General features: G+C 39.1%; 1 protein-coding gene across 2 annotated transcripts in view; it reads left to right on the forward strand.

Moving 5' to 3' along the window:
- EDIL3 (EGF like and discoidin domains 3) overlaps positions 1-17,310 on the forward strand; it is a 268,116-nt gene that overhangs the window by 206,677 nt on the left and 44,129 nt on the right. For both annotated transcript variants that reach the window (XM_086479350.1, XM_086479351.1), the window contains 3 exons: positions 3,727-3,882; positions 4,992-5,136; positions 10,698-10,882. In XM_086479350.1, the coding sequence (XP_086335476.1) occupies positions 3,727-3,882; positions 4,992-5,136; positions 10,698-10,882 (486 nt within the window). The remainder of the gene's footprint in view (positions 1-3,726; positions 3,883-4,991; positions 5,137-10,697; positions 10,883-17,310) is intronic.

The following is a 17,310-nucleotide window of genomic DNA, read 5'->3' on the forward strand; positions in this document are numbered from 1 at the left end:
TTCATGCCATGAGGATGTAGGACAACAGGCATCCTTGGATCTGCTTGTGAACGTCATAGCCAAATCCTTGATGTATGTTCGGTGAATTAGGTCCCACGGAAGTTGCTGGACCCAGGAGCCCCCTGGGTCTGGGGGTGAATGCAGCTCCATGGACATGTGTCAAGTGTGAATCCTTACTCTCAAAATTACCTTTAATTTAAGTAGGCTGGTAGAACTGATCAGTCTTTTTTTTCTTTTGCTGTAAGTAGTTTCCTCAAATTTCTATGCAAGTATCTTCTTACAAGGTCTTTACCATGCTCTAACACTTAAATTACTGGAGTAAACACTCAAAATACTATTGATCTTCTATCATCCTTGATTTTTTCCAGTTAATCTAGATGATGATAAGCGGTCCTTTATAACTGAATAATCTATTACCTTTTTTAAAAAGACGTGTTAAACTTTTGTTCTTAGCAAGGTGACTTTCACCTCTTTGTTTTAAAACACAGTCACCCATGTAATTAGAATGTCTAACATTCTGTCCTAGGTCTGAATCCACAAATCAGAGCTTCCTAAGCTGCTTTTTCTTCACAATTGTCACAGAAAATACCTTTGAAAAGGTTTTTTAGTGCTAAAAGAGCTAATTCACATCTCACATGGGGAACTTTGCTTCCTATTGAAGTACACTAAGTGAGAAAGATTTCTGCACTTGCTTCATTATAGTCATTGCACAGTTGTAATATTTTAAGTTTTGCTAAGCTTTGACTTGAAAAATTTAAAACACATAAAAGAATCCCGACACAAAAGGTCTGGAGTATCCATATGCACTGAATGGAGCTACCGCAGGCATGACATTAGCCTCATAGGGATTTTGTATGTAAGCAAGCTGCAGGGATTTGAAAGCATTTTCCCCCCTCCTCCTTCATTGAGATTTCCTGTGAACATTGACAGAATATGAAGACCTAACTGCATAACACAGTATCCTTTTTTTATTTCCTGTGTTACATCAAGCTCAATACTGCTTAAAGCCAAAGCCAAAGTTTGTGACTCAAGACTATGGATACTGATCAAGACAAGCCTCTAAAACGAAAGATTCTCTCTGTTAAAACAGAGAAGTAAATAAAATTGTATCGCTTATATGTCCAGATATCCAAATAAGGGTATAGACATGCTGGTATATAGCAGAAAAAAAGGCAGGCTTTTTACCTTCTGAAACTGAAAGAACACAAGTATTAGAGTATTTAAAAATTAAAATATTTTTGGTTCATTTTTATGACTATCTGACCAAATCTCTTAATTCAATAGCGCTTTTCTTTTTTTCAAGTTTGACTTTCAACTGTGTTATTAAACTCTTTGACAGATTACTTTTGGGTGGGTTTTTTGTCACTGTTTTGCTTCTTGAAGTGCAGTGGTTGATTTGCTGTGCATTAGAGATGGAGGCTGGGGCATGAAAAGGAGGCAGTGTGGGAATACAACATCCAGTGGTTAAAGCCATGGTTTCATTAGAAACTACTTTTTTTGAGTAAACAAAAAAATTTCTACGTAGTTCTCATCCGAAAAACCTATTATTATTATTATTATTATCTGGAAAAAGAAAATAGGAATGAATAGGAATGAAGCTGCAAATATATTAGGTAAATTCATAACTGTATCAAAGAAAATTTATTGGTGGTGCGTTTATCTTCCTTTTCCAAAACAGTGAAATGTGAAGATACTACTAGTCAGTATACACAACAGCAAATGATCAATGGCCAGTTTCTGTTTGACTGTGCTTTCTAATTTGTTTTTGGAGATGGTTTTCACTTAATTATTCACAATTTTGTAAATGTATGAAAAATTGTTTTACTCGCCTGTTCATTAATATTCTTAAATTCCATATAGAGAGTGAAATAAGAGGCTTCCAGAAACCCTTATATTTAACTGGTTAGTATTCTACATTAACTACATTTTAAAATGTAATTAGGGGCTAATAATAGTCTGTGGAGCTCTTACAAATATGATGTGTCTTCTTTTTTACTCTGGGATACCTGGAATGGGGGAAAAGAAGGTTTCTCAAGACTGTAAAAAGACTTGAATCTCTTCTAATTTATACCTGTCTAAATTCCCAGTGTGAGTCCTTTCTACCACTTGCAATTGCAAATGTACCAGAGTTTTCCTGGTATATATGAGCGAGATCCTGTAAAAAATCTGACGTTTTATAGGCAGCTTCTCTTATCTCAATGGGTCTAAACTTCTGAAATACCCATTGTTATTCTAAATGTGTATGAGTGTTTATTCAATTCTTATAGGGAGAACTGTGGTAAAACTATGCTGAAATTTCTTTTGCCTCAAGAAGGAAAATACTAGCAGCCCAGCTATTTCAGATAAACAGCAGAGAATAGCTAGACGCCCTCAAAAACTCGCAGTGAAATTCTGTCTTTCTCTACTTTCCCATTGTGTACACAGTGCGATATTGAAACGCTGAGGTTTGATCATCTTACATCCTTAATAGAGGCTAGATTACATTACCAAGTGAGAGAAAATCTTGAGACCACACTGTAAGGAATAAAGGGATTAAAGTCTTTGGACAGCAGATACCTGATCTCCCTCTGACTCACCACAGTCCTGTGCTGGGCCTGCTATCCCAAATAGCAAGGTTCACACTGGGTCACCTCCACTAACTGGGGAGCAGAGGTAAGATTCATTTGGAGGAGGCAAGTGCCAATGTATTTTAATGTATTATTTGCATTGTCCCAGTTGTTTACTCTCCAGTATTTCCATTTGTCTCCTTTTATTACACATCTGCCTGCACCTTCGTGCAATTGTCACAGTATGACGGCTCTTTGTTAAGGTTCATTTGGTGAAAAAGTTATAGACTTCAGCTGCCTACCAGCGAGAGGGTGGGAGTGCAATTGCCACAGATTGCTTCCTGATTGACTTCATTGCAGGGACGAGGCTGACAATGCTGACAATGTCTGATTTGAATATCACATTCTCAATTTTATGAGAATATAGCTGGCTTTCCCATACCATAGATGGGTAAAGAAGGCAAAATTAAGGTTGTCTGAATGTTGTTGACCTCTGCATACATCCTCATTTTGTACTTAAATGTGTTGAGGTCAACTCAGACAAGTACACAGGGGATGTTCACGTTCACTGATAGCCACTGGTATTTTGATATTGACTGTTTTGGGATTAGCATTTCAACTGTGATCTTTAGATATATGAATTTTCAGTGAGAGTCAAGGAAAGGTCTATCTGTTTGCTTTACAGAACATTCATGTGTTTTTACTTTCACAAAGAAATTTAATGTGAAGTTAACTTAGGCTCTTTTGTATGGGATTGCAAATTGGCTTTCGGTAGAACAGGAGAGTCAGCCTTTCGTAAATTATCGTACTGTTGCATTTCCGTTTTAGCAAAGAAATATATAGCAGTGATCCTATATACCACTAATATGCTATATCCCAATAGTACACCAGTAATATCCTATATATCATTAATATATCTATGTGTGTATGTGTACACATACACGTGAAGACATAAGCATAGTACGGGCTTTTGGGTCGATGTTTTTCATTTATGTGCATATGTACATGAAATGAATGAAAGATAAAGGAATTAATGCAAGTGTAAAGGTAGTAATTTGAATGCTACAGCTAAGTTTTTTCCTGTCATTTAAAAAAAAAAACCCTGAATCAAAGGAATCTAGAATCAGAATTGTGTCCCTCAGATGGTGATAACAGTGATAATACTGTACTGTTATTTCAGATAAACCTGCAGAAGAAGATGCGAGTCACTGGAGTTATAACTCAAGGCGCCAAGAGGATTGGAAGTCCAGAATATGTAAAATCTTATAAAATTGCGTACAGCAATGATGGGAAGTCATGGACAATGTACAAAGTAAAAGGCACAAATGAAGATATGGTAAGATTCAGTCAGCTGTATATGAATACATCGTATGATGTAGCAGCCTTCAGAAGAATGAGGTATCTCTAGTAGATAAGCGTAATTGCCTGACAGTATGATATAGGTTGCCTTGTTATTATTTTTCTCTGAAAAAATCCCATCCGTAAATTTGCACTTTCTGTCTGCTAAGAATTTCTTACACTTTAATTGATGGTTGTATAAATACTGTGTCCCAAGGCTAGAATAATCCTGTTTATTACATTTAACTGATTTTCATTGTAATTAGTTTGCCAGTAATTACTCATTACTCTGTTTAGAATTTAGCTTTATTACATTAGCAGATTAGTGTTAACCCTTAAAAGCATAGAACCCATTCTTCAATGCTAATTCTGTGCTGCACAAACAGTATCATCCAGAGGGAAGTATGTGTTTACAGTTTATAGTTACCACTTGTTTTTTATAGAGTTGTGCATACAAAGCAGCAAAAATCCCTTTGCTCTGTAAGTTAAGATAGAGCTAAGGCACTAAGGCAGCGATAGATGTGGTCTCTCTATTAGGAAATTAAAGTGCTGTGTGAAGATGTATATAATGAGGGAAGAGCATGAAGTACAAGCGTATCTGGTTAGAATGAGGAGTGAATAGAAAAATGCTTATACGTTTAAATCAGCTCCCCCTGCAATCAGTGGGAGGGCTACAGTGCACTTCAGTGGGAGTTGGATCAGATTCTTGAAGTAGAAGGAAAAAAAAATAAATGTCAATCAGCATATGTAATTGCAGGCTAAATTGAATTGGGACTGTTTAATGCACTAATTAGAAAAGAAGACATAATTTAGTTGCATTAGTAGCTTCAGTTTCTAGGAGTGACAAGATAGAGGTCCTGATTCAGCACAGGTGGCAAATGCATGCCAGTGCAAACCAATGGCAGTATGTTTTGCTGAAAAATGTATATGTTTGGCACTAGAAATATAAAACAGCCTCTGTTTGGGAAAAGCTTGCAGAGGAATGTGCAGGGATGGTCAGAAGAACAGCACAGATACTTTTGAGATACGGAAATTAACTGAACCTCCAGTAATCCTCCTGGCAGATTTTTATGAATATTTCATTTTATCAATATATCATTTTATCAGGTGTTTCGTGGAAACGTGGACAACAACACCCCGTACGCTAACTCCTTCACTCCTCCAATTAAGTCGCAGTACATACGGCTGTATCCTCAGGTGTGCAGAAGACACTGCACGTTGAGAATGGAACTTCTTGGCTGTGAACTGTCAGGTGGGTTTTCTGCAACCATCACCCCTCAGAAGTCAATCATTAAGCAGTGCATTTTGTGCCGAAGGTCTAAGCCATGTACAGTTTATTCCTGGTGAAATGCAGTTGCCAGGCCTGAGTTTATCCAGACAGCTACTTATCTCTTTTTATGTACATTATGTAAGCAGCAACACTTACCTAAATGATGTAACTGACAATAGTTGCTTGCAGTAGGGCAGTAATAGTAGTAAGGTAATGTGGCAACAACTTAATAACACTTCATAAATTTTTCTGTGCCTGTTGGCCTCCAATTACATGCGACCTAGAAAAGGTCATTTATAGCTGTTTCAATAAGTATCAACAGCTATCAGGACCCATAGTGTTTCATACTAAGCAGACCATGAGACAGAGAGTCTCTAACTCACAGTTACACTCAGCACAGCCTGAACGAAGCACTGAAAACGGTTTCTGAGGGCCGAGGCTGTTTGTGCAGTGCTGTACAGCAGAGTCACGGCGGAAGCAGGCATCAAAGCTGATTCGAGTAATTTCTCCTGGCTACTGGGTGACCACACCAATGTGCTGTGTGACATCCCCAGAGGAACAAGGGTGCTTCAGCTGCCATCGAGGGCCACTCAAAGCACAGTAAGATATATTTTGCTGGACTGCTTTAGTCAAGGTTTCAGTTTAGATTTGCTTTGTGGATTTCTAGCAGAAGCAGGGATTGCATCTCATGGCAACAAGTAAATGAACAAGTGGAGCCAATATAAACCCTCTTAAGGTTTGCAGTAGCAGAAGTTATATCTCATAAATGTAAAGCCTGACCTGTAGCCACTCTCTGCAAGAACCGTGTTCCCTTACAAATTCAGTAAAGCATGTAAATTTTTTTTCTTTTTCAAGAGATCAACCTTTTACTGGTGGGAGCACTCCACTGAATTCATTTAAGAATGATTTTTCTGTGGCTGCCTGCTTACTGTACTAACAATAGTCATCCAGTTCACGAATGATATATCAAAACAGCTGGAGTTAAATAATTCTCAGTCCTCTAGTGGCATCAAAACCAGATTCAGAAATGAAAAGTTAATGCATTAATCTCACTGTAGCCCTTTTCCAATATAGATAGGTTTGAGAGTAAATAGAAAATTCTGTCTAGCTGCTTTAGTCTATTAGATTCTTTTCTAGAACCATAATTTAGAGTAAGTCCTTGCCAGAATGACCAGGAATTGTTTTGCTCAAAGAACTGTGAAAGCTACTGAAGTGAATTCATTTCAATGGTCTCCTAACAGTTTCAAGGTCATCATTTCTTAAAACTGCAGGCAGCGAAGACTCAGCAGAACAATTTCAGTCTTACAGAAAGAAGTGTATAATTACAGATAACGACAGGATAATTCACTCTTAATTCCAGGTTGTCTGTCTGTCTTAGGCAGAAGAACACTTTGAGAGATCTGGCTTCTCTGACTAAAGTCCTAGAGAACAGAGGCACTGCAGAAGGGAGGGAGACTGTCTTGCAGCACCAGATCATCATAAAACTAATTCTTTCTTAGGACAAACTTCAGCGAAATATTGAATATAATCTGCTCCAGGCTCATAAATAGCTTTACTTAGCAGGACCCATGGTCAGATCTTATTGAAAACCATGATCAATGCTTGTGGAGTTGGCCATCAATAAATTAGGCATTAATTTTCATGGTCTTGTGTTCCTGCTTTACTTGTGTTTTGCTCATCTCTGTGTTGTAAATTCCCTTCCCTTCATAGAGTATTGATGTGGGGGGAGAAACAGATCACAGCTAGTGTTTATTAGATTGCCTTTATTCATTAAGCTGTTATTAATAGTAACATCAAGCTGTTGCTTTTAAAAACAAAAACTGTTCGTACAACACAGTCACTTATTCGTGCAGTTCACTCACACGCTCAAACACCTGCATATAGCAGGTTCTGCCTTCTTTCATGCAGTCCACGTCATACATTGTTGATGCTTGTGTATCTTGGTGGCTGTGTACCAATTCAGCAAATTCTTGGTGTTCTGTGTTTGTCAGTTCTTGCAGAGGGATGCTGATCCCCAGGACTTAACCATCCTAGTGAGACTCATAGCATCTTCTGAGCTTGTCATTTTCCTCTTTTTGGCACGTTATTCCCTGGTAACTATTTCTCTATCCTAACAGTACCTATAGGTACCACTCACACACAGGGGGCCTTTGTGACATCTGCATTTAATACTATACTACATTTGTCTTCAGCACTATCTAATCTGGAAAGGAATCCTGTGTTCATTAACAGGAAAAAAATTGTTTAAATCTCATGATTTTCCCAAAACAAAAATATCACAGTATTAATCAAAACAAAATCGCCTTTGCCCTCAAATAATTGGCGTATGCTGCTTTTGTCAATACTGCATAAATCCTGACCCAAGACAAGGCACGTGTAGACCTTTGCATGCAGATCCATTTGTGGTTTTGCCTCTTCTGCACTGGATATTTAATACTTCCTTTGAGGGTTTGAGCTTTCTTGAAAGAAGAAGTAGTTGAGGGCCATGGTACAGGACACAGACTGAAGAGCAAAATATTGTGCCCTCAGAAGAATCAACAGGGAATAATCTTCATGTGGATTCTTTGAATTTTCAGATGGTAATCCATACTCATCCTTATAATTCACTGCTTCTGTTTCATTGAGCTAGATCAAATAAGAAGTAACTGTAAACTTATAACTAGATAAGTTTAAACATACCAAATTATCAGATACCATTTATCACAGATAGTGATATTCAAAACATCTCAAACATTTTGATCTGAGATGCTCCACTGAGCATAGCCGTAAGTGCATCTACATCAGCTCTCACCAGCTTTAACGAGTTGTAAAAATTAGAAGGGATATTGAATCCTTTCACAGGGACATTGCAAAGCAGATTTAAAGAAGATACAGTGCAGTGAAGAGGTGTTCCAGGGAGTCATGAGCATTATTATAAATACACTTCTATAAGGGATGACTATGTACAGACACAAAGTTTTGTACTGGTTTGATGATTCTGTCCTTTGCACTCTAGTTTATAGCTCGCCTATCAAAATAAACAGTCATTATCTTCTGTCATTACAGCAGGGTGCCATAGGTTCTGGGAAGCCACTGTGTCTGCTGTTGCTCTCTGTGACACAGCACTGAGACATTGTTCTGCCACCCATGTGCATCAAGTTCGTCTATTCTGGTTCTCATTGCTCTTCTCACTTTCTCCTGTTACCTTTAACAACTGTCTTCCTCCTCCCTTTGGGGCAGTGGAGAAGGCAGGCGAGTGTAAAATCCCATTAATGCATGCACGCATGCACAGACACACAAGCAGACACATCTGTTGTTTCATAAATCAATAATAATACTGAGAAAAGATGTAACTATTTTTGATGGATTGGACCAGCACTCCAGCACTGAAAAACAGTTTTGACAACCCATGTTTCTGTGTCAGGAACCTCCTTCAGATCCTCAGATGAAACATTCTTGCTGACAGCCCTTGTGATCCTGGAGTGATACTTCAGAATTGAATAATAAGCAAAGTCCTTCTCTAAAGCAACAGATGAGGCTTTCTCATTCGTGCTATCAATTTCTCCCTCCTACTCCCAGGAAAATTGTTTTGTTGTTTTCAACTAGGTAGTTCATTCTACAGACAATACTGTGCAATTTCTACTTATGCACTGAGAATCAGTTCTGAAGGGTTGGAATTTTTTCAAAAATTAACTCTGTTTTCTGTATGTTTTTGAACTGAAACAGTATTTTAAATTTTAAATACAGCAGTTACTACATTAAAGAGCATATTATTATTATTATTATTATTATTGTCATCATCATCATCTGTGTCTGGTAATGTGCATTTGCTCCTGCGGTTAGACCCACCCCAAAGGACTTGGTCTTACCTTCCTGATTTGAAGCCCTAATAATTCTGCTTAATTCTGTGTGTTAGACCTACGGGAGAAACAGAAAGTAGAATCTGACCAAAACGTCTTTGGTAATAATATCAAAGAAACTAAAAAAGAATCAGGTCTTTAAATGTGGATAAACATACTGTGGAGGAAATGGGCTTTTAAGAAAAAGAGAACTAACTTTGATATCTAGCTCAAATAAAGTGAAAAACAAAATAAAAGCTTTGAAGGTGTTTTAAGTGGTCACACAGTGCTCTGGGTCTATCAAGAGACACCAGCTGAGTAGGGTCATGGTCTCAGCAGGAAAGCCTTCACAACTTACATGTGTGCTTTAAGAAACACAGCTGGTGACTCAGCAAAGGATTACCTGATCAGCTCAGGTAGTGTGGGATGTGAGTGTCAGGTGGAAAAACTCTGTCTTCCTAGTGATACATAAAGTCAAGGTTCTGTGCATTTGCAGCGATGATGCACTTCTTATAAAATGAGGTGAGTTAGATCCTGCGTACATTCTTATGCAGTAAGAGTATGTCAAAATACTATTGGCAGTTTAACTAAGTCAAGGCAGCTGCTGAAATGAGTAGGCTCCCTGAATTTGTGAAGTGAAGACATCATGACAACTGCACATATGCAAGTTTTTGACAGCTGGGACAGGAAGGAAATGAGAAAATGGCTTCTTTTTACGTTCCCATCTCCATCTTTTACCTTTTCCTCAACTATCAAAGATTGTTCCACCCAGACGTACATCCACCTTTCCTGGCCTCTTAGCAACCCTCTCGCTCTCAGCCACTTGACTTGCCTTTCTGTTTGTTATTTTTTTAAATCTTAAAACCATGCAGTTCATCTGCCTCCCTTGGCTTCCAGTACTGTTGTTATAGTCCTGTTATCACAGGGTGTCTCTCCTGTTGTCAGCTTGCTTATTCCCTCTTTTGGGTCCAAATGTACCTTCTGTGTACAACAGCAAGGTGGAGGAACATAGATTCACTTATTAGTTTTGTTTTTTTTTTTTTTTCTTGGACACCCAACAGAGAAAGGAGAAGCACGAGACACGTCTTTTGGTACAATCGAAATAACTCAGTGATGTGGGACATCCATCTCTTTTAAAGAAATAAGCCATTAACTCTTGATTTCTCCTAAACTATGACCTCCTGCTATTCTTCCTCCTTCACAGTTGTTTTTCTGCAGCTTCCACTCCACCAGTGAGTGTTGGGGCTTTCTAAGGTCTTGGCTAGATGTCAAGTACTTCAAAAGTGTAGAAGAGCTCAGTGCTTAACATTTTACTTCAGCAATGGGTTTAAGAAAAATTAATATTTCCTCAGTAAACGCACATGGTTGATGTGACATAGCATAAAAGCATTGGAAAATCATACTGAATAGGGGAAACAATAGCAAGCTGCTGGGCAGGATCATGAAACCAAGATAAGGAGAGACAAAAGTCATATTTTCTGTTTGCCTTCATAAATTTATTCCAGGATAAAGTACGTCAAATTCTCTATCTTGTTTTTGATTTATCCAAGGTAGTGTTGAAATAAAGTGCCTTGAATTGGCTATTTTTCATTTGTTTGTTTGCAAGTTCCTCCAACAATAACCTTGATTAAAGCCTTTTCTTCAAGAATTGGTAGTTTTCCATAACAGAAAACCTAAACCATAGTGATAAATAGTAGTGTCACAGATCTTTTTTTCCTGTTCCAGGTTGCTCTGAACCCCTGGGGATGAAATCAGGACATATACAGGACTACCAGATTACTGCCTCCAGTGTTTTCCGTACACTCAACATGGACATGTTTGCTTGGGAGCCCAGGAAAGCCCGACTGGACAAGCAAGGCAAAGTTAATGCCTGGACCTCTGGCCACAATGACCAGTCACAGTGGTTGCAGGTAAAGTTTCACATATGTTTTCCCAAATGTATATCCTCTTTGTGTTACATGTATGGGGACTGGTTTAGGATTATATTCATATTCTTCAGTTTCTGAGTGTAATCATCCTATCTCTGCCACATGTAGATGATAAATCTATGAAAGGTTTGGTCTTTGGTACCTCAGTTGCAGAAAACCCTTCTCAGGGAAACCTTCACCTCCACTAGCCGAACCTTACGAGTTGCCTAGCAGTAGTTGCCTATCTGTTTCACTGACTTCTCCTCTTTTGTTGAGAGAGATGAGTGCCCCCCTGATGCCCACCCCCCCCACCCCCCCCCCTTCTGTCTTTACAGAGCTTCCTGGAAAAGCATATTTATTTTAGCTTTGTGCATGTTAGCCAATCTGGCTTATAGAAATTATCTTTGTCTAATTGCGACTGCTCAAAATTAGCTTCCTACATTGCTCTGAAACTAGCAAGACTGTTTCAGCACATGGATTCATTATAAAGCTATGCACAGGAGTTGTTTTCAGCCTGGGAGTGATTTATACAAGTCAGTAGTATGCTAATGTGAAAGGCTGCAGTAAGTCACCAGTATGGAAGCCTATTTGACCAGTCACTGACACATTTACATTGTTTGAACTGTTGAAAGTAGCAGTGTTTTGAGTCAGCTGCCAGTTTGCAGTGTAGTTGTCAGTGAGAAGCCTCAATAGTACTAGACATGGCTAGTAACCCTCTGCAATGTTTTCACATATAAATTATGACATATTAGCTTTTTCACCTACAGTTGCTAAGCAATTAGCAAAATGATTACTATCCTTTCTCCAAGTTTAGACTCATATAGAAAGGAAGGAGCAGTTACCCTATCTATTTAACCTCTGAATAACTAGGATTCACTAGGAGATTTTTAGAGCAACTTGTTGAAACAGCAGTTAGTAACTTCTGGAGAGGAGGAAAATTTTCTTACTGTGTTTCATTGTGGAGAAGCAGATGAAAATGTTGGTCCATGTAAAAGAGAGGCAGTTGAGTCGTATTTAGCCCCGTCAGTGATACCAAGAAACCAAGGGTGTGCAGAGGCTCCACAGAAACATGTGTGTTATTGCTCCTGTGGGTGACACTGGATTTTTAATTAACTATAGATGTCTAGGGGCTGCAGAGTTAATTCTTATATTCTAAAATTTTCCATTCTGTTCTAAGTCTTGCTATATTTGAACTACCTGAACCTGTGAATTTAATCTGAGCACTCTGCAAGTCCTTGAAGTATCAGGTGTACCTTTTTTTTAACTGGTCAAGAAGAAAGTTGTGAAGAAACGTTTGTCTTTTAGGTTATTTGTCATATGACTGATACGAGTTCAGTAACTTCACAGGAATATGACCAATTTACCCTTTCCTGAAAGTCATTATTCCTACGATATTTCTCCAAAAGTGTATCAAAACATTTCTTGTTTGAAAAAAAAAAAAAAAAAAACAAAAAAACAGGAAGCATTAAAACCATTTGCTTTTTTCAGTGCTTACGCTGGTAGTTAACTTCTACTGTAGGCTGATTTTTCTGAATACAGTCCATGAGTAGAGATGGGTTCACAAGCTTCAATTGAGGTAACAATTCTGTAAGAAAGGCATGACTATCATTTAAATTCATCCATTCATTGTTGCTGTCTTTGCTGGTAGTTCTGTTCTTTCCTTAAAACAGAGTATTGTATTGTAACTTTTTAACACAGTGACTGCAATTTTACCATCATGCTGCTTTCATAGAGTTTAGTCAAAACACATATGTAAGAAAAAGCATGTGAAAGCAATTATCTGTATGTCCTTTACCCTCAGCAGTTACATGTTACAGGGAATGATCCCAGTAGTAATTCCATGCTGTCCTAAAACGGGCTTAAAGTAAGACATAGATTTCTGGATTTTGCTAAAGTAGCTGGTCTATCAATATGATATTTCACAGTGTTAGCTTTCTATGCCTTTTGAATTTTCTCCACATGCCTTACTTGGTTTATCTTTTATAATTTTCACTAGAAAGCCTATAAAATTGGGTAAAAGCCTACTAAATGCCTTTAAAAATTATTGTTGTAGTGTGTGGTGTGTAGATGACTTGAACAGGTCTGTTCTGACTTAGTTATTTTGGGGCATTCTTGCCAAAATGCCCTTGCTATCAACTGTTCCTGTGTTTAAAGCTCATGTGCTGACATACATCTCAGAGCATCTGCTGTGATAATGGTTGCTGAGAGGTGATGTTTGCATAGTGCATAAATGCTACTTGCTACTTATGGGCAGTTCACGCATTTTTGCATGAACCCTAGAAATAAATCCTTCTCCATCAGGAGCTGGGGTTGTTTTACTTGATTTTGTCTAGAAAAGGAAAATACTGAATCTTCTTTGTGTTTAAAAATGAAGCCATTAACAAGTATGCTCTTTGTTTTTAAGTGTTCTGGATTGCTACATCCATAATTTAGCTCCAGAGGCAGGAATATGAAGTATTATGTGGCTCCACACACAGACTGTGCATTTTCGGGTTCAAGAATACTACTCACCTTATGGGTGCTGCAATTGTTGAAAATCTGTTCTGATCTAGACTCTATTCTCTTACTAACTCCAGGTACCCTAAACAACACTCCTGTACACCAAACACCATCATTAGTGGTGAAAGAAAGCATTTTTGTGACATGGAGGAGAAGTTAATGAGATTAGATGATGTGGTGGGTTGACCCTGGCCAAAATGCCAGGTGCCCACCAAAGCCATTCTATCACTCCCCCTCCTTAACTGAACAGGGGAGAGGAAAAAAATAACAACAGGCTTGTGAGGTTGAGATAAGGACAGGGAGATCACTCAACATTTGCCATCACTGGCAAAACAGACTTGATTAAAGGAAAATGTAATTTATTACCAATTAACTCAGAGGAGTAATGAGAAGTAAACCCAAATCTTAAAACACCTTCCCCCCACCCCTCCTTTCTTCCTCGGGCTTAACTTTGATCCCCATTTCTCTTCCTCCTCCCCCCAAGCGGCACAGAGGGGGAAGCAGGGAAGGGGGATTGGGGTCAGTTCATCACATTGTTGTTTTCTGACTCTCCTTCCTTCTCAGGGGGAGGACTCCTCACAGGTTTCCCTTGCTCCAATGTGGGGTCCCGCTCATGAGAGAAAGTCCTCCATGACTTCTCCAGCGTGAGTCTTCCCACGGGTTCAAGTCTTTCATGAACTGCTCCAGCGTGGGTCTCCTCCATGGGGTGCAGTCCTTCAGGAACCAACTGCTCCAGCGTGAGCCCCCCTCATGGGGTCTCTGGCAGCAAACCTGCTCCAGCGTGGGCTTCTCTCTCTCCACGGGCCACAGCTCCTGCCAGGAGCCTGCTTCCCACGGGGTCACAGCCTCCTTCAGATATCCACCTACTCCGGCGTGGGGGCCCTCCATGGGGTGTAGGCAGTCATCTGCTCCACCACCCATGGGCTGCAGGGGGACAGCCTGCCTCACCGTGGTCTTCACCACAGGCCACAGGGAAATCGCTGCTCCGGCGCCTGGAGCATCTCCTCCCCTTCCTTCTGCACTGACCTTGGTGTCTGAGGGATGTTTCTCTCACATATTCTCACTCCTCTCACTCGCTGCAATTACTGCTGCGCAACAACTTTTTCACTCTCTTAAATACGTTATCACAGAGGCGAAAAACGCTGTCGCTGATTGGCTCGGCCTTGGCCAGCGGCAGGTCCGTCTTAAAGCCGGCTGGCATTGGCTGCATCTGACATAGGGGAAACTTCTAGCAGCTTCATACGGAAGCCACCCCTGTAACCCCCCCGCTACCAAAACCTTGCCATGCAGACCCGTTACAGTTTTTGCAGCTCAGTCATAATCTGGGTCTGAACTCCCCCACATGCTTGCTCAAGGGCACTCTTGTCATTCTTTTAAAGACAATGCTGCAGAAGCCATGTCAGTTACCTGGCCTAATTCATAGCAGAGGAGATTCCTTTAACTTAGGTAACCTGCCTGTTTAGTGTCTCTGTACTCATCATAGTTGAAATCTGTGCAGCTTGGTGATACAGAACAACATAGGTAGGTTTGGTATCAAGTCTAATGTGAGTAATTAATTCCAGCAGCTCTCTCTAATCCTGAGTACTTTCTTTAGGGATTCCCCTCCTTTTGGAGACACTTCTGTGAAATTATCTGCATAAAATTAAACATTAGGGGGATGTGGAAAGTGAAATGAAAAAAAAAAAAGAGTAATGGTTTGCTTCCCATAATTACATAGAAACTTAGCATAAACTAAGCGAGGTAAAGCATTTCAAGTTAATTACTGAGAAAAGAAAGAAAAGCATAAACTTGACTTTGTTTGAAGGCAGTCCCTTTCCCTCATGACTTCGATTAGCTTGTCAGCATCATTTGCTACCTTGGACCAGTTTACAGGCTTTTGCCAGGATCCCTTGCTGAACTACCATGGACAGACTGGTTTGCCAGTTTTGGGAGTGCTTCTGCTCCTCCTGGACATGATCCAGGACTGTCATTCCAGCTGGTCACCCCATTCCTTGTTTCTTCAGTTATTTGACATTAAAGGAAGTGTTAGAGAACTTTCCACTTTATGCCCAGAATGAGACACTGGACCTATAAAGATCGTTGAAAATATTTCCTACTGATCATTCACAAGCTTGGTGACTGCTCAGGTAAATAGATTTTCACTATTCTGTATCTCACATTCCTAGCTGAGACTGTCATTCAAAAGAAGTAACGTTTTCCTCAAAATCCGTTCCCACTCTACTAATAATTTTCTGCAGTTATAAATCATGAAATCAGGCCAGCAACTTAAATTCCCTTTTCTCCATTTACTGTTAGTTAAGTTTTGGTGTTTTAAGGTATTTCCTTACTTCTGCTAGATCGACAGGTGCCATATCGATCATTGTATTGATTTCCCATTCTCTCTCACTGCCCAGTAAGGACAGCAACACCATCTACTTCAATGCGTTTGACCATTTGTCCTGTGCCTGGTGCTTCAGCAAGTAATTTCTCTGATGCTGTTTCTCTGATCTAACATCCTCTGCAATATTCCTTGGAGTTGAGGCATCTCATTTCATTTGGTGTCTCCAAATAGTTAGAGCTTTCTTCCCCTCCTTCAACCATCTCCTTTGCATAAATTGTTTTGTATGTGATCCTAGTCCTAACTTTATAATTGGCATGGGTATTGGTGATATTTTATCTTAAAACTGGTAATATGCTGGGTTTTGGAAGGCCTGCTTTGCAGAGCACAGCTGGATGCGAAGGATGCCTGTCTTGGAAGCCTGCTGAGGTTCCTTTTGTATCTCCACGTTATCTGCAGGTCACCAGAAGCACTGAAGTAGCTTTATGTTTCTAGTTGTACTTGAAACTTTAAAACAGTTTATTCACTGCAAAAATTACTTTCATCAGGTTGCTTTACTTGTATTTTGCTGCAAAGCTCGTGGAAAGTTCTGCAGCTTGATGTGCACGAATGATAAACCTGATACAGTTTATCCACAGTTATTTTATATTATCTACCATTGAGCTCAGATGATTGAAGGAAATCTTCCTTCCCTTAAATAGTAGAGTGGAGCAACAAGCAATGTCTTATTTTAATGTTTCTCTTGCTGATTGTATGTGATGGAATCAGCTAAGCACTATTAGGGAGAAACAGCTGCTGATTTAAGATAGCAGATTGTTTAAAGATTGCCAGAGCAACTGTTATATATATACCTATATGTTTCTAAAATGTGATGATTGCTAGTGGTATAATTCATTTAGGTTGGGTATTTTCCTGCTAACCTGATCTCCAGTATTAGATATTATTACTGAGATTTTTCATCAACACTGTTAGAAAACAATTGGCTCAGCGCTGCAATTGACTTATTTTTTCAGTTTCATACATGACCATCTTTTTTACATCACAAAGTCTCTTGCCTGAAAACAAATGCAAAATTGTATTCCACATAATTATTCACTTTTTGATATATATGTATATATATATATATGCAAAAACATCTCTTATCTACAAAGTCTCATGCCATCATAGTGTCTACTTATATTAATTTTCTAGCATTTATTTACAGTGTTTAAGCTTCTAAGTCGTCAAATGAAAGAGTTGTTACTTAAAGGCTAAACCAGACCTTGCTTCTACTCAGTTTTTCTTATAGAGTACTCTTACAGAAAGTAGACTTTGTGCTACATTTCTCCAGTATTTACAAAACTTGACAGTGGTACATGTTGTGCTTTGCACCACCAACACAAGTCATCTGAAATTGTCTAAATACTAAGATAAATGAGGATTAAGAGAAGACAGAGGGTAACCATGCCTAATGCTGTGTCAGCTCCAGCAGCCTCATGCAGAGCACAGCTCTAGAGCCTAGAGAGACAACTCAGACTTTTTTTTTGCATTTCACCAAGTTATTGCTTATATAACCTAATGCAAAATGACTAAACCACAGCAATTTTTAATTTTACATCTTCTATATAAAAAATTT

The sequence above is a fragment of the Leptosomus discolor genome, chromosome Z (genome assembly GCF_034619465.1).
Source record: "Leptosomus discolor isolate bLepDis1 chromosome Z, bLepDis1.hap2, whole genome shotgun sequence".
In the NCBI taxonomy this organism is placed as follows: Eukaryota; Metazoa; Chordata; class Aves; order Leptosomiformes; family Leptosomidae; genus Leptosomus; species Leptosomus discolor.